A 19024-nucleotide genomic window follows, 5' to 3' on the forward strand; every position below is an offset into this window, starting at 1 on the left:
TAATGGAAAACGCCATTGCGTTGGTTAATAGTCCTATTTAAAAATATAAATAATAAAATCCACTGAAACATTTATTTACATTACCATAATTATTTATACTAATAAAACTTGGTATGGACATAAATCAATAACGTGCCCATCTGGTGTTAATGTAATTACTATTTAATTAATCAAACGATATTAATAATTCTTGCTTGTGTTCGCGGTGTTTGTTTTCATACTAAATTATCTACATTTAAGCGACTGTCCTTAAGAGATGGACAATTTGAAGAAAAAAACCTTTTAGACGACGACGTTGCAGCAATTATCTAGTGTTCTTATAATTACATTCTTACATCATGATAAAGTATAGTTGCAGCATGAGAACAGAAATGCATTGTGTAGGTTTTGCTCATTATTTTTCGTGAGATCTGTTCGACCTCTATCTGGACTACTTTGTGTAGTAGACTTATCAAATATTAAAACATCATAAAACGCCTCTTAATAAACGATAAACAGGATCAAGATTTGATGCCACTCGTAAAAATTGGTTGGCGCCAAAAATTGGTGGCGGTTGTATATGACAGCTCTATGTAAAACCTGCTTTATAAGTTTTTAATTTGACGCCTTTTTGACACATAAAATGTACGCCACAATACATAATTTTTAATGGCTGCTTATTTTAAAGGTTTTATAGAGGTTTGAATGTTGTGATAGTTAAATAATATTGAATTTTGCAAAGGCTTAAAATTCGAAATACGTCTAGAGGAGTGTCGTCTTACGGCTATTTGCGATGGCTTATTGACAGCAAACAACGTTGTTAGCAAATACGTTCTCGCCGCCGGGCTCCAATGCAATGTCTTTATTCGACTAAACTCCGACAACCACATTGGTAAACATCAATATCGCGAAATTCTTCCATTTTATCTTCTAAGATAAAACTTTGTATTTATTTAAGTTAGAGATCTTTTCACTAAAGATTGAAATCTGTGGTTGAGGCGAAGTATTTTTGTGCTAAAGTAAAACTGGTATTCTATGATTGACAGACCGTTATTTAGACAAAAAATAAATTTCGTTTCGTTAAGTTTAATAGAAATACCATACCTATCTAGGTGTGGTATAATTATATATTTTAACCTTTTTAAAATTATTAAATTACGCGCGTCAAATTCAATTCAAATAAATAATTATGTTAAGAGGATGTCATATAATGTAACATGATGTTCATGAATGAGCAACGTGAACGAACACCGACAATGCTATAGAATTTATATTCACTATTATTATACAATAATAACATTCTGTTAAAATTTATCCTTGAAAACGATGTACATCATTTTATCACGAAATTACGCGAAGACAAGTGCTCAGACCGGGCATCGAACCGGCTTCGCAGCAGGTTTTGACCGCCTTGACCACTTCACATCCGTCAATTGAAATTATGTAACGTACACTTGAATCAACCGTGAAAATATTCTTAATAATAGCTGATAGTTGTTCATAATCAAAGACATCTGAAAGCATATTATTCTATGGTATTATTACTACAGAAAAAGACATCGATTTACAAGATTACGACTGCCATGGCTGATAGATTATATGGTGTACAATAGTACGAATCTACGGACAGTGAATTTGAAATGTACATGAGAAAAAACGTGTGGAAAGTATTAGTTCCCATCACACGTTATGTATTTGATAATGAGAAGGGGAAAAACAAATTTCAAGGCAGATGAAGCTCGATCTATAGTGACGGTTTCGTACCTACAAACTCGTGGGGAAAAAGAAGTAGCTAGATACGTGATGAAAATAATATAATACACTAATATAGTACAACAGACTATAAACAGAACCTTTAATTTTTACTCTGTGGTCGTGTTTCACTTGTTTTGTCATTATATACCCGATGTAGTTATAAAAGATTTAATTTAAACAAAAAATTAAAACTTGGCAAATGTTATTAAAATGAATAGCAAGTAAATACTTCATTAATTAATCTTAGCCAGCCTTAATTATCTCGCGCCTTCGCGATATACATTCGTTAACAATTTTAATTTTCCATAATTAATTCACCCGTTACCACGTTAAATATCGGTCAACATGACGCTGGTAATTAAACAGTATTTTCACTTATAATACTTATATAATAAATATAATAGTATTCGGGGGATTATTTTTCCGACCCAAATGTCGGCCAATAGAATTGCACCATGAGACGAAATGTACAGTTAACAAATAAGAATTTCATAATGAATAAAACAACTACTTAATACTTTTCTTGAAGCAACGACCAGAGAAAATTTTCACAAAAAATTATCAGTATAATACCATGTAGGTTGTACCACGTGACGTCGAATGGTGCAATTCTATTGGCCGATATTTGGGTCGGAAAAATAATCATAGTAATATTTGGGAATATTTCATAACTAACAGTTGAATTTCGACTGTGACCTATGTTCATTTTTTTTTGTTGTTTTGTTAGATGCGGTATGAAAGAACACGAAGACTCTTCAGAAGACATGTCAACGCGAACATTGTACTGGTATAATAATAAAGATCGGCGTTATGTCAGAATTTCGTCACTATTATTTATTAAATACATATCTTAAATGTTACCATATCGCGTTTCAGAGCGGCCGTGGGAAGTTACAAAGAATGAAGGCATTTTTGTTTTCGCCGCATTTTTCCTAGGTTATAGATATGGTTAATCTTTCTTTGACCTCGTGTCATTATTTCGTTTCCTGTATTTCGTATCATTGAACACACCAGCGGGGAAAAATAAATACAAATGGGTAAACAAGTATGTGTTGTTGCTATCATAAAAAATGAACTGTTCTAAAATAAATTACTTTTACTATAAAAATTTATAGTTACCATAGAACAGTACATCTTAAGGGCAGTTACACTCTTAATTATTAAAATCTTTACAATTAAAGCAGGAAATATTAAAGTATTATTGTAGTGTAATAGGTAAGACATTTATTTATATCTATACAATTGTTTTTAACAAACATATGATCATAACCCATATTGTAACTAGTCTGGCCATAAATATACTGTTAAATACAACTTTTCTTTTTTTCAACTTTTTAATTATTTTGAATTTGGAACACGTATATTATTTTAAAAACTTTTTTCGATTTTGCGCCATTTCACATATTTTTTCATGTTCATTATCAGATTACAATATGGAATGGGGTGTTAAATAGGATCGCAGTGATCGCCTTGAACAAAGTGGGTATGGAGCCGTCGGTCATATTCCAGACACTTCAAAAGCTTGGTATCAGCCGTATGTTCGTATATTGTACTATCATAAGATACAACAACACTTTGTCTGTCGAAGACCAGCAAAGATCGGGGTGGTGAATATAATCAACCAAATCTAACGAACACAACAGGATATCTACCATCTGCTGTGAATAATGACATGTTTCATAAAAACATAGATTTTTGTCGTAACATTTGGTTGGATCTGACCTTTGCATTTAACAAGCTTAAGAAACGAGATCAAATAAAGACGGCATGGTCTTCAAAAGTTAGCGGCAGACGTCAAAAGTAGAGAACTTTCGTGTGAAAGAACTTCTCTATAATAGAATATATTTTACTAACAAAACGTAGAATAAACAATAAAATCATAACTAATAATCCAGTTTCGATCAGGGGCTATCTTTTATGGCAGAAATAAATGCCAAGTTTATACTTAATCTACACAAGCGTATCCGTGTAAAATGTATTCGCCGAGGCAGGCCACACACATGTTACTATAGCACGGTGAGAATTTTTATCTGGAGCGGAGGCGACCCCTCGTAAGTGGTACAAAGTAACGCTTCGTTGACTTCGGCCATACCAAGGATGAGAAAGCGCATACCTTTTAGCGACAAAGGGTCTTTTGACGTGTCATCACCATCCGGTTCGCGTGATATATTTTTAGACCCATGTCCACCCATGTGACCCATTCGATTAGAGTTAAAATGGTATTCTAATTTACTGAGACAAATTAAGTGGCGACAAAAGTACAAGATATCGTCATGAAATTGATTTAACCGGAATAACTATACGTATATTTGCTATTCGGTTTAACAATCTGTTATTTGTGTTTCTGTTAAATCCCTTAACAATGGGATATAAGGCAGACTTATTTCTTTCAATGCTTTTAAAGTAGGAATGCGTAAAGTTTGAGAATTTTTCTTAGGTGAGTTAGGAAAAAACACCATCGAGTTTCTTATGTTATCATACTTTTTATTATAAGGAGCACGTACAATGCAATATTCAGATCAATTTTAAGCAACTATAGTGTACCCTAATTCCAAGTAAAGCCATTTGATTTAGCGTCAATCGTTGTAAAATATTGATTTACGTCGAAATTACTCGACTTGATGAAACAATGAAATATTTTTTTCCATATAATGAAAGAAAATGCGTAGCCCCTTTAGCGTCGGTATATAGAGTTTTCATTCTATTTGCTATATAATCTCTAACAGGAATGTAACAATCTTTTTTTATCTATAGAAGTGAGACATTAGCAACTTGTTTCGAGAAAATTCCAAACCTTCGTACAAAACCATGTGTAGGTGTCACAAGCAAATAGGCACTAATCGGTTCCCTCGGGAAGTTCTACTTAGACAGCTTTTTAACGTTCATTCTGTAATATCCGTGTCAATAAAATTCCGACTCCAATCACCGTTTATTTTAAAAACTCTGTGTAAATTGAAAATGTAAACAATTTTGTTGAAATCTGTTACAACTTTATATTTACATTAAGTTCTATTAAACGACCGGACTATTTTTAAACCGGGTTAAATGGATTTATTATTTAAGTGTGAAAACGCACCGAACGCACCAACTCACATTGCCCAAAGGCTCGCAAGTGTGTAGATATTGTTACTTTAATTCCATTTAAAGAAAAGAGCAATATAAAAAAAATGTCCTGCCTCTTGCGCGTATGACTAGATTTTAATTAGAGAAGTATTTTAATTGGAATAGTTAGTAATAATCGTTAGTTTCTAGTTTTACCTAATAATTACAAAGATTATGAAAATATAAAATAAATCCGAAACATATGCTTAGAATAGGAATATAATTAAAAACCTATTGAAATCTTTACTTAAGTGTATTTGTTAAAATGTAAACAGAAAATTTATAATTTTCTGTTTACATTTTAACAACAAGGAAGCTGCACTACGCGTGAACGCTGATAATAATCAATTAAAACCAAAAATCATTTTTATTCTAAAAACACATACAACTTTTAGTAAACTTTTAGAACTTACTTCTCTATATATTAACCCACTGATAAGTAGATTCGAAATAGAAGATAACCAGTACCTTCGCTGACAATTTACTTACTCAAAATCGGGTTCAATACCTATCCTTCTATTTTAAACAGAAAGGATTTCCGAAATAACTACAATTATTTTGCACACATATTGCATATTATTGTTATGAAAAAGGGGTATTTAGATTTACTGACTGTTTTTTAATTCCGAAGTCATGCTCTCACACATTACCTCGGAAATACAATAGGTACCTACGTATAATTTATACATTACGTATGACTATGAAAGATCGGTCCCGTTTTAAAGACGGATTTTATGTTATTCAATTGAAGTTACTTGGACATTGAAACACTATAGTAACATACGAATAAAAAAAGTAGGCTTTCATAAAATAATCTGCACTCACATTTGGCCGTTCACAGATAACAGCGACAACAGCTAAAATGAAAGTAATACATCTTCCTTAATCTGTGCTACACATTCACTTATTTTACATTCAATTTGTGTGATATTGTTTTTTATTTAATGTCTTACCCTCTATACGAAATACTTTTTAATAAAATTATATTGAATCATATCATCGTAGAGATAATTACCACATACAGTGATATATAATTTAGTAATGATTAAATATCAGAAGAATAAACTGTAATGTGCAGAAAAAAGGGTAATTGGAGAAAATATATATATGTAATATGTATGTTATATCATTAACAAAAATTTTGCTAAAATAAGGATATTACAATTATATATTTAGTATTAGTTATGGTTTACGTAAAACATTAAAAAAACTGCATTCTATTACTCCAAATTAGCATTGTTGTGGAAACAGTTCTGCCCCAGTTTCAATGGGCGTTATAACTTGGCGTAAGTGATGTGGTACAGTTAAATGTCTCGGGTATTGTGTAACTATTAGCGGAGATTATAAGAATAATTCAACTTTTTCCTATTGCGTTACGCTTTAATGGTTGAATCATAAGGTTTCACTTTTCTGCAACCCATCGCATAATAAGCTTTATAAAAACACCGTGGGAACGATATCGTAACTTTATTCTTATTGCTATACGAAATAATAAATTACATGCATTCATATTACTCCGATATTGTAGTTTTTTAAGTTATGATTGTAGTGATTAGAAAAGTAGCTACTAATTTACCTACATAATATGGTACTGACTACCTGCAGACCGTCTAAATATACGAGTAAAATGGCAATATCTTATCTAACTTATTGAGCGAAATTATTTTTATAACTCTTCTATAATTTTCCACAATATATTAAAGAATACGAATATAACGAGTTTAAATATTTAGGTTCACATTGTATAAAATAAACAAAATTAATGTCTCATTTAAATAACACGACACGCTTTAACGGTTACGTGAAATCTTTATCTAATTAATATTGTTTTATATTATAATTATAGATTTTATTTTTGTTTCACAGGAAATACAATGTTGGACGGCACATACAGAAATACGTTGCCATTATAAAGAAGGAACACCAAAATGGTTTCAATATTAGCTATATCAGGCATAACATTTGCACTTTGTAAATATTTGGAGATCAGCATAATAAATTATCCCGACACTTAGGTTGAGGTACTAATTATTAGTTTATATTCCTCACCGATAACGAAAAGGCATGCTGTATATTCTATGAATAGATCTCACCTTTTTCCAAGAAACAGCCGGACAATCCCAATTCGGATATGGGTCCCGAGGTCCGCAGTAGTTAAAATTGCCGCATTCCACTACAGGGCGCGAGGCAGACGCAGCCTCCCTATCTGGACCGGTTGTTTACTACCGCGCTGGTCATCCAAACTGACGTTTAGACTGAAATCATCACATAAACACCTATTGAATCACTATAATTGTCTTGTCGGTGTGGCAAATCATGGCTGCGCGATGTATTTTAAAAAGATCGTGAACGATCAATGTCGCGGGTTTCCGAATAACAAATAACAGGTAGATCTCGTGTGACGATGCGCACAAAACTGCCGCGGTTGGCTGCGGCGATGCCAGCGCCCTCCGGGCTCACCGCGCAAGCGCCACGCACCTCGCGGCTCGCCTGCCCCTCTCAAAAGTCAACTAGGTACATAAAGCCTCACATAATAATATATCCGTACTAGAAACATTTTTTGTATGAAGTCTAGGCTCTTGACGTAACGAGCCCTCTAACGGGAATGGGATAAGCACCCTCGCGTAGGAGTATCTCTACTGACTTCTGCATCTAAACTATAATGAATAAAGTAATACTTCATGTTTCAAATCAGAATTCTGAATTTAAAATAGGACTCGAGGGGTTCAATTCTATTCGACAAGAATTTACGTGAGTTCTTACATAATGCTGGATGTTCGTGCAAAATAACTGCGGGGGCATGTCCATCTACATATTTAATAAAAGTTGCTACAGGTTTGACCTACTTTATAGACCACACAAATATTTAACCAAGTGTGGGTGTGGCATTTCACCCTTGCAAAATTTGGCATGATTTCTATGCATTCCGGCTACTCTAAAATGAAATGTACCTACCTATATGCTAGCTTTATTGTGTAATGTATATCTCGATATCATCTTTTAGCTTGTCATTATAACAAATAATTTTAATTTCAATTTTAGGACAACTACGCTTTACAAAATACTGGGAATTCGTTATTTGAATTACCTAAAATGAAACCACTAGATCAATCGTATCTACCCTCAAGTTGTAGTGCAGTGTCAGTTGTGTCAGAAAATATTTTAACCCCAAAAAATTATAAGGTAAAAAGGTTTTTACTGAACATTTCGCTATCGTGACGTTAACCAAATGTTAAATAACACTGATACCACAAGATACTTACCCTTACCACGTAAAGTGATTTTGTTTCCAGCCCCTGGGGTCTAGCCAAGATGGCTTAACAGTAGTGTATGTAGAAAGTCGAAAACTAAATTTGTATGAAAATGACAGCTCGTGTCGACAGTCGGTAGCCTAGGCCCTAAAGGCGTGAGTCGGGATACAATAAGCGACGCCATGACAGTGCTACGAAAAGACACACATTAACGCTTACGCTATTCGGTAGCCAACGGCCAATTAATGTTTCGGCAGTGTAGAAAAAACGGCGTTTCTCCGCCATGTTTTAGCGTGATCTCAAAAGCTGCTGTTTGCAATAATTCAGTACAACTATTGCCATCTTTAATGACTACCGTTTTAAAAACATCTCATATTTTGGACGTTTTAACGAAATGGTTTTAATTTGTTATCTGTCTTTTTTTAACGATCTCGTGTAATTATAATAATTTTAAGAGTTTTAGTTTTTCTATGAATCAATGCGAGGATAACATAATAGACAGATAAATATGAAAATATCAAGAAAATCAGCAAATTAGTAGAGGTAAATCCTGGATCCTTGGATATCTGTTATTGATATTTATATTGCATGTAAGTTTGAAAATTGTTCTTTAGTTCAAAAATACATAGTATACCATTTAATATTGCTTATATAATGTAATCACAAAGTAAAATGATTGTACATTTTATTTATATTTCAGATGAGAAAGCAGTCACTAATGAACATAATTAGAAGTTCTAAATATATTTTCTTGTAATTATAATACAAGCTAATGATATAATATTGATTTAAATTAATCAAATAAAGTGGATTTATACTTCTTGAACTTTGGAAATATAAAATCTAGTGAGCAATACTAAGTAATGGTAAGCAGATATTTTCTTTAATTATTTACAAATGTTAATATACTAGAGAAGTTATTATAATATTGTTAATGAATGAGAAGTTTGAATTCAAGTCCTTTGGGAGTTACTGACATTGTTTGGTTATTAAAAACTTTAATTGACAATAAGCAGCAAAGTGACAAATTAAGTATATTTTTAAGTTTAGAATTAAGTAAAGAGTTTTAATATTAAAGTTACCTATTGAACAAACCTTGGACCGATCTTACAGTTTAGTTTGTCAGTTTTCTATTTGATCAAAGTACTAACTAAAATATTTTATTTTCAGAAAAAGAGAAGCTAATAAGACAACTAAAAATATAAAAAAAACCACAAATGGACAAGTTTGATTAAAGTCTTATCTTTTAATTAATTTAAGTGTTATATTATGTACCTGAAAATTAATTTGATAATGGGGAATGAAGCATTTTATGAATAATGTAAAAAATAAGACAAGTAGAGTATGAAATAATGCAGACTGCATTATGTTAAGGAAGATATTTGTGCCTTATTTTAATAAAAAATAACCATAACTGAAACATTTTTATTTTGCTACCTGTTTGTTTAATATTCCTAACTATTAGTAGGTACGGGTCATTCATATATGCATTATCTGTCTATTCTTGTAAAATAAACTAATATTGTGAACCACTTTCATGGCTTTTCCTACTAAAGAAGACAGGTAAATTACCAAAAATAAAACTGACAAATACATAACATACAATGTTTATTCATTTCTTACTTAAACAGATTTTGCATTTACATATTCACTAGTAGCAAATCACTGATATAACCAAAAGTTAATTGACATAAATATTAACTTAAAATCAGCATCAAACTTAAATTTATATCTAAGATCTTGGAACATCAATATGGAATCAAAGGTTCATTAAGGGTTTTAATGTCATACCAGACTAAGTTTCTATTTTATAATTTTTATTAATCCCTCTTTTCATTTCATTGAGTACTTGCTGCTTTTCAATTCTCACTTTCTAAAAGTATAAATTTATTGTAAACAATCAACCTTTATGGCTCTAACTTAAACTGAAATTGTTTGTTGGACATAAACAGAGATAATTCCAACTAGTAGCAAATCACTAATAAAATCTACACTTATATATAAATCTGCTTTCAAATTGACATTAAAAATGTTCAAGCACAAACACCAAACCTAATGAAAGCTTAAATCAAACTCTAATTTCAGTGTTCACACTAGTCTACGTTTTTTTTCTATTGTTTTTTAATTCCTTGGACTTTATCAACTTCTAGTCAACCTTATTTTCACTCTTTATTTATCAATCCACAGTAGGTACTATTTCTATTGTTTCTTCTAAGCGGTAACAAAATATGTTGCTTCTTCATTTTGCAGATTAGTTGTGAGGTCAAATCCTAAAAATATCAAAGTATGAGTACTACTAATTATTATATATCGCGAATTTCAACATATTGTATTTATTTGAAGCCTTAAATTTCTGAGAAAACCTGAAACAAACTATAATTAATTTAAACATGTAATTAAAATTCATATATTCACTTTGCACCTTCCGTAAATTCCACTTAAATCGAAAATTGTTCCGACCTTGCTGACATTCTAATGTCCCTTTAGCAGCTTCCAATTGCAAATTTACAATAATATTGTAAAGTTTTAACTTTTATTTGTTTATAAAAGTGACATTAGGAATACATTTAATCCAGAGACAATATAACGGAATAAGGTGCTACGAACAGCAGCTCGCATCTACGGTGTCGACTTTGCGGTAATGTATCGACATGCCTCTTGGCTACGAACGAAGCGTTTTCGACAGTACAATTACGCAAAAGCGGTAGTGTATGTAGAATACTTTTCGACACCAATATGGCTAGACCCCCCTGATACATGGTTAAGATGACACTGACAATTGACATGTATACATTTATTTTAGTAATTCATTATTCAATAACACAAAGTACAAAGTAGTACAAAGTTCCAAACACAGTGGACAGTGGTGGGCTACTGGCTTGGTGCTTGTGCAACATTACACATACAGATATTAGATAATGTTTTTAAAACAATGATAAACAATAAATGAAATAGTATAGTGCAACAAATTAAAACAAAAATATTGATTTACTATATTTTATAACTTTGTCAGCAAATAATTATGTCGAAAACAAATGTCGTTTTTCATCCAATTATCAGTTCTATTCAACGTATTGCCTTATATGAGACAAAAGCAGTAAGTAAAACTCACATTCAAAATTTCAGTTGTGAGAGCATCTATAGCAACAGTTTTAATAATCTAAAGTTAATATTTAATTACAGAGATTTTATCTCATAGGTTCTAATAATACCCAGACAAGATTCCGGGTTTTGAAAATAGATAGAACTGATCCAAGAAAATTAGATCTAGTTGACGATAAAGTAGAGTACAACAAGCAGGAAATTCATCAACTGCTAAGCATGATAGGCTTTGGCAATAGAGGCAGTCGCTCTGTTGGATTCAACAAATTAGTGTCAGCATTTGGTATTGTAGGTAAGTCTATTACAAAGCTCATTAAAATAATTCTTAACCAGTTATTAAACAACAATTATATAATATAATTAACAGAGTTTTCATAGCTGACTTAAACTTCTTTCAGGATTCATCAGATTTCTTGAAGGATACTACATAATTTTAGTAACGAAACGGAGAAAGATTGCTGTAATAGGTCCACATTCAATATATAAAATCGAAGACACAGCTATGATTTACATACCTAATGATACAAGTAAACCCCAACATGCAGATGAACAAAGATATGTGAAAATGTTTTTAGCTATTGATTTATCAACAAATTTTTACTACAGTTACAGCTATGATGTTACTCATACATTGCAAATGAATATAGCACCACCAAGAAAATTAGCTCCAGCCTTGTTTCCCGAACCAGTAACAGCTGCTGTATACCAGTCAAATATCAGGTCTAAATCAAACAAAGAATGTAAATGTAATGTCAAAGAAGATGATGAAGATATTTTTGAGACTTGGAAAGATCAGTTACAACAAAGAGAAGCAAAAATAGGGTAAATAATCACATAAAACTAAATTTTCCATAAAGTAGATCAACTAAGATTCATTCTTTTATACACAACATAATTGTTCTTATTATAATCAAAGTGAATACATACAAACAGCATAGTTTTTCGAAAAGCACCTAGGAATGGCAATGAGTATATACAAGTAAAGAAAATCCTTAAAAAGTCTAGTACTATTAGTTACATTCTTTAATATAATTTACCTTTCCTTACATTATTTTTTTTAATTGCAGCCAGACATCCTCAAAGCTAGAATTTGGTGTTCGCACTGTACCTGAATGGAGATTTGTATGGAACAGCCACTTGCTATCTGTGGTTCATTCACAATTACATCCAGATTGGATACTATATATCATTCATGGTTTCATAGAACAGAGTAACTTGAATATTTTTGGTCGGCCAATATATTTAACCCTTATAGCTCGACGGAGTAATAGATATGCAGGCACTAGGTTTCTGAAGAGAGGTGCTAACATGCATGGAGACGTAGCTAATGAAGTAGAAACAGAACAAATTGTCCATGATTCAATGATCTCATCATTCTCTAAAGGCAGGTTGGTATATATTCTTTCAAAATAGTAGAATTAAATACCACCACTAACTTTCTCGACTACTTAGTTTTAGTAAGGAGTTTTTAATCTCTACTAACTACTTTCTAATTGCATACTCAATCCTTTTGTTTTAGATTTAGTTCATTTGTGCAAATGAGAGGTTCAATACCCTGTTTCTGGTCCCAAGATGTCTCCAAAATGGTGCCCAAACCAGCCATATCCATCGACAGGAGTGACCCCTATGCGCAAATACCTGCAAAACATTTCAACAACTTGATGCAAAGATATGGATCACCAATAATGATATTGAATTTAGTGAAGAAACATGAAAAAAGAAAGCATGAATCACTACTCACACAAGTTATAAGTAGTGCTGTGAAATACCTTAATCAATTTTTGCCTCCAGAGCATGCAATTCAATACTTTCATTTAGATATGGCCCGAATCAATAAGGGGGCGGATGCTAAAGTTCTTGATAAGTAAGTTTCACATTTTATTTTATTTACTTCCAATATAACAATAATTATTGTCATCTATTCTCTCTGATTACCATACAAATATTTAAAAGAAAATAATATTGGATTATAATGTTTCACAAATTTATAATTATTTATTGACTAGCCTTGTTTTGATTATACTTGCGGTAAAGGGCGTGAAACCTTGGAACAGATTAAATTCACAATAATGCTTTGTTTTATAGAGACATTCGTAATTTTGACTGTATCAGACATTAACTGGTTCATTTAAAAACATTATCTTTAATAGATTTTTTTGCGAATTTAGATTTTTTTTTTATATAACTCGACGTTCCGAGTGCAGTACAGCTTACTACAGCAGCAGTAGAGCTTTGCTTTATACATATAGTAGAAGCCTAAACCAAAGGCAATTTTACGAAACAAGTAATTGGTGTTTAACTATTTTAAAATGTATGTCGAGTATGAAGTAATGCATACCTCGAGATGATAGCATTGCTCGATTGAGAATTGTTAAGCCCTATGACGCCAAGACAACGTATATCGAGTACTAAAGTTTGATAATTAAGGTTTTAATATTAAGGCACCATCCTCATTTATCAAGTACATATATTATAAAACTATTACAGACTTTCAGCAATAGCCCGTACAGTAGTTCGGCGGACGGGAATATTTCTAAGCCGTAGTGGATATAGCGAAGAATTGGGGGTAGAGGGTCACCAAGGGGGTAGACTCCAAACGGGACTTGTGCGCGTCAATTGCGTGGATTGTCTTGATAGGACGAACACAGCTCAATTCGCTATTGGAAAGTGCGTTTTGGCTCAACAGGTAAGGTCTAGTAGAAACATGAGTTTGACTAAGGAATAAAGATTCAAATATTTGTGGGTAAGGTATTTTCATACAAATATTTGACGCGAATGACTACTGCCTCCGTGGCGAGGTATCCCGGGCTTCGAGTCCTCGTGAATAATATTTTGTTTGTCTAATAAAAATATTATTTAGAGTTCGGCGCAGGCCGCTGAAAATTTACTTGACCACAAAAATATCATTGAAGGGACAGAAATATGTTTAACATTTTATTATGTTCGGTGGACGTAGATTAATTTAATAACCTACTTAAGAATTATTTATTTCCACACAGCTTCACGCGCTCGGCCTTATCGCCGAGCCAGTGATAGAGTTCGACTCTGATTGCGCCCGATTACTCGAAGGCTTGTACGAAGACCACGGGGACACATTGGCTTTACAGTATGGTGGATCTCAATTAGTTCATAGGTAATTTTTTTTCATCAGTTTTATGTGTTTTTCAAGCCTCGGAGGCAGTTTACGCACTCATAGCATTCTAAAATGAGTACGTTCAAGATCTATTTTATGCTTAAAGTCCATGAATTTTTTAAATATTGTCTAAAAATTTAATTGTAGGCTAGTGACTTAACCGTTGGGAAATGGGATTAAATGTTATATTCAGTAAAAATGGATTCAGATTATAATTTACAACGGCTTCGTATATTTGAATTAGGTTTTATAGAAATTACATTTGAAAACCGAGAGAGTATGGTGAAATCTGTTTGACTCTTTCCTGTAAAAAAATATACGACTTGTTTCTGCTACTAGACGAACTTTAAATAAAAACCCCGGTTGTAACATTTTACTTTGTAATATTTATTTAATTTTTACATCAGACATAAAAACATTAAGTACACTTTGATCCATATATTTCATTTGAATGCTTTGATTTTCAGGATTAAAACATATCGTAAAACTGCGCCGTGGTCATCACACGGGAATGATATAATGCAGACACTGAGCCGGTACTATTCGAACACATTTTCTGATGCTGAGAAACAAAATACGATGAATTTGTTCCTCGGTCTTTTCTTGCCGGACCCGAATAGGGCCGCCATATGGGAATATCCCACAGATTATTATCTACATCATCCAGAGACAATGGTCTATATTCCTAATAACAGGTAAGAGATACCCTCGTGTCCCTTATCTAACCCGTCATCAAATTCTAGTCTGTGAAACAACTTTTCTCTATGACAGAGTCTGCGGAAAGAGAACCGTCGTGCGACAATAAGGTCGCAGTAGTGCTAAAGTACCTTTTTTGCAATGTTAATAACACTGTCATTATAGTTCAACAGTAATCTTCTTTTTACATAACATGAATAAATTAAAGTACATAATTTTTGTGAATAAATGAAGTTACGTGTAACAAATAAAATTATAATAGTTCGCATAACTGGCACGCCGCTCCGCTCTTTTAGCAATGACTATAAGTTGAGTTATGTGTACAGATACCGGCAAACTTCTTGAGCATTAAACAAGGGAGCGGGGGAAAGTTTGCGTATCTGGGACAAAAACGTTAACTGCCCTGCGATTCTGTAACTCACTTTTCGAACTCACACAGCGGTTTTCGCATTGGCGGTCGCTCTTAAATCAGTTGTAAAGCAGTCATTTTATGATTTGGCATTCTTAAAAGGTGGGAGCTTGTAGTTTATTGTTTATCATTGTAAGTTGTAGTTACAGAATCGCAAGGCTGATTTACTAATCACGCGATCGACACGTCACTCTCCCGCCGCGATACCTGTCTCTCAGTGATACCTAAAAATCGCTTCTGCGCAGGCAAGGACATTTGTTCAAGATGTTTGCTGGTGTCTGTAGTATGACGTTCTATAATACTTTTAGGTCATTAACAAAATGGTGGGACGATGACGTCATCCGTTATTTACCCCGACCTAGTAATGAGATGCGTAAATTATGTTGTGAGATAATTGGAATGCAGGGTGACACTGCATTGGAGATAGTAGACCCCTACCAAGAGTATAATAGACCCTTTGAGTATACCGTCTTTATGGAGTGCTTTGAGTTTAAGGTGAGCAATATTCTCAATTCCAATTTTTACTTGTCAAAATCAAAATATTATTCATGTAGGTAACTAAACGTACACTTATAAACGTCAGTAAGAAAAAAATGTTTTCAATGCGAGGGCATAGAACGGACTAGAACTACCAATAAACTCTCCGTCACTTGTTTATACCGCCAAGATTAATTTTTTTACAAAATCTTTGTAAGCACCTGCAACCATTACGACATGCTCATAAACAATAATTATAGAAAATAGGCAAATTTACGTATGTGTGCAATGTATGAAATATTGAAAAAATATAAGGACTTAAATAACTTTTATTTCTGTCCGTATATCATCGGTCGGTTAACGCATCAAACAGTGAAACAGATATTTAACATAAATATTTTTGTAGAAAGACAATCTATGCTTTCAACTAGTTTTTTTAAACATATAGGGATCTGTAGATGAATATACTTTCACGATTGACACTTAAAAATACTCCCTAAATAATTGGTTTCAGATGTTGCATACTCTACGTGACTTAACGCCATCGTTTACTGATAACATAAGCCCGTTCGTGGTACGGGGGCGCGCGCCTGGTCACGTAGTGAAGGGACCGTCATCGAAAAACCCAGTTATTAGTGGAAGATCCAGTACAGCATCGAATAATTCCAGCGAGTGAGTATTTTTCATCAGTATTCATCGTTTATTTCATAAAACTTATGTAAGTTCGTTTTGTGCCATGTACTCATAATATTTAATAGTATAATTTCTAGTAGACCACAAGCCCATGAACAAAAAATACCTTTGAAATGACCCAACGTGAATTACGCTTAGAAGGCTGTTACTATATCTGAAAATAGCTCTGAGCACTATGCCGTTATTTCTGAGCGGTACATGTGAGTACGTGAGTGAATGGACTTTCTCAGGTACAATTGGGGAATTTCGACTAATTATTAATGTACGGCTTTGTTATAAGTGTATAGATGATTAAAAATAAATGTCGAAAAACCTAGTGCCGTACTAAAGTGATGGTGCCGGAAGCCGGTGCAAATTTTTAATTCAACGACAGTTGCAGAAGCAATATAGGTCATTTATTACTGTACGGCATTTGTGTGATTCCTTTTGGACACATATACAGATACTTTACCCGTAAACGCCGTACACGAAATTGATTAGGAAAAACAAAATAAAAAACCAAAAAATCAACTAACTACTGTAGGCACTAACAAATCATGTCATGAAGTAATATGTGCTTATAGGAAAAAACGATCAGTTTTTTTTTAAACTTTGACGTATTTAAGTCTATTTTCATACTTTTTCATACTCACATCATTTTCATACTTCAATGGGCACATAAAACATTTCCGGTTTTTACCTTATTGTCCAGTTCCAACGGGGATTCATCATCAGACGACGACCTAACGAGTTCAACAATGAGCGCCAGGATTCCACCATCTTCGGTTCCGCCTGTCAAGTTTGAAGAATTATATGAGCCACACTTCACCTTTGTTAAGAAAACCACCAAACCATTTGTAAATGAGCCAACCAAGCGAGATATGTTGATGTAAGTATTAATGGTCCTGCGTTTCGTCTTTCAATTAACAATGTGAGAATATTGAATACTTTTTTGACCTAGCCACCCTATCCCCTCTCAGTAAGTCCTCGTTCTTGGCTACAAATATAGGTCGGTTATCGAAAGCTGGCGGGTTCACAGTACTCACACTAATGCAATTTCACATACAGTATGTTTCAAAATATGATTTTTTTGCCATGCTCATTTTAGTCCACTCATACACGACGGACAGTCTATTCATGATGTATTTCAGTTTGACATAACGTCTTGCGCTTTTTCACAGACACTACACAAGCACAAAGTGTAAATGTGTTGAAGCCGCCAGCTTTAGTTAACATACCTATACTGGCTAATTAAAAATTGAAACACAGCTGTACCTACTTATCTATAACAGCTTCTCTTTTTTTATGATTTGCTCAGACTTACTCTAGGGTAAGTCCTTAGTCTGTTAAAATCCTAAATCAGCGCTTAGTCTAGTTATATGTGACTATCGGACGAAAGGAATTGGTTTGATGTATCTAATTTTACAATTATTTGTGTAACATTTATTTAATTATACGAATATGATTTTTTTTAATTATACGAATATAAAATGATTCCTTTAATTAGGAATAATTAAACACAATATTTTTGATGTCCTTATATCTACTTCTAGGTACAAGCGTTACGTAAACTTCGAGAAGCGATCAAATCCGCGTTTTAAGCCCGACATTCCTATCGTCTTAACCTGCAGCAGTGCGTTTACAATCGACAGTTCTGTTGACATGATCCCGCCAACTATTACTAAAACTTCTAAAGAAATTTACCAGGAATATGTAAACCGCGGTACTGGAAAACTCACCGTACCTCATGAATCTATACAGATGTACAAAAATTATGTAAATTTTAGTCTATGAAAATTGTTATATAATAGGTCTTATGTAAAAAACAATTTGTTTTTATTATTGTTTTATTTAATTAAAACCCCATTTTAATTTAACGTTATTTAATTTATTTTAGATATAATAAGCACATTAACGATTTGGGTCTTGTTTTCTTAGCATATACTTTGAGGCAATAACAATCATTTCAAAATTACTGTAATAGACCAGTGCCGATAATTTTTGAAACCAAAAAAAATTACAGTAGGATGAAACCCATTAGAAAAGCAGGCACATAAATTTTGAGGTTATGTGAAAAATGTGTGAATACAAAAGTTGTAGATCTTTTTATGACCTAAGTACAACTTTGCCATTTAGTTTTCTTCGATAGGACTTTTAGTATTGCCGGAAATCGAGATAAACCGTTTTTTACCCTTAAACCTCCCCCACCTACCCCTTCCCGACCTCAGATCGACCGTAATTTATTTTTCCTTTCATTTTGATCATATTCCCCTGCTTTTCTAATGGGTTTCATCCTACTGTAATTTTTTTCACTTTTTATTATTTTTAAAGGCTATCTGCACTGGTCTATACCGAAAATAAAAAAAATGTGATAAGCCTTCATATCTCGCTATTATTCAATTGATGACCACTGTAAATTAACTGTAATTAAATTTTAAGCTCAGTCTA

General features: G+C 33.0%; 2 protein-coding genes across 8 annotated transcripts in view; one reads left to right on the forward strand and one right to left on the reverse strand.

Moving 5' to 3' along the window:
• LOC125052242 (protein turtle) overlaps window positions 1–7269 on the reverse strand; it is a 50056-nt gene extending 42787 nt beyond the window's left edge. For 4 of the 7 annotated variants that reach the window (XR_007117423.1, XR_007117422.1, XM_047652958.1 and 1 more), the window contains exon 1: window positions 6930–7264. The gene's annotated coding sequence lies outside the window, so the exon portion shown is untranslated. Of the gene's footprint in view, window positions 1–6929 lie in introns of all 7 variants that reach the window. The other 3 variants (XM_047652956.1, XM_047652957.1, XM_047652954.1) reach the window with 1 other exon arrangement.
• Window positions 7270–10953: 3684 nt separating this feature from the next.
• Window positions 10954–18415, forward strand: LOC125052461 (polyphosphoinositide phosphatase). The gene is made up of 12 exons (XM_047653323.1): window positions 10954–11184; window positions 11271–11481; window positions 11588–12011; window positions 12257–12577; window positions 12709–13053; window positions 13677–13875; window positions 14189–14322; window positions 14790–15017; window positions 15736–15922; window positions 16419–16576; window positions 17289–17465; window positions 18130–18415. Exons 1-12 carry the CDS (start codon window positions 11110–11112, stop codon window positions 18368–18370), a joined length of 2700 nt encoding a protein of 899 aa, XP_047509279.1. The 5' UTR covers window positions 10954–11109; the 3' UTR covers window positions 18371–18415.
• Window positions 18416–19024: the final 609 nt, after the last annotated feature.

Source organism: Pieris napi, chromosome 9, assembly GCF_905475465.1.
Source record: "Pieris napi chromosome 9, ilPieNapi1.2, whole genome shotgun sequence".
Taxonomy (NCBI): domain Eukaryota; kingdom Metazoa; phylum Arthropoda; class Insecta; order Lepidoptera; family Pieridae; genus Pieris; species Pieris napi.

Bases quoted from the DNA above. Each gene is read 5' to 3' on its own strand.
- LOC125052461 (XM_047653323.1), top strand. From the start codon at position 11,110: ATGTCGAAAACAAATGTCGTTTTTCATCCAATTATCAGTTCTATTCAA. The intron at 11,185-11,270 runs GTAAGTAAAACT...ATTTAATTACAG, and splicing joins CCTTATATGAGACAAAAGCA to AGATTTTATCTCATAGGTTC. The intron at 13,876-14,188 runs GTAAGGTCTAGT...ATTTCCACACAG, and splicing joins AGTGCGTTTTGGCTCAACAG to CTTCACGCGCTCGGCCTTAT.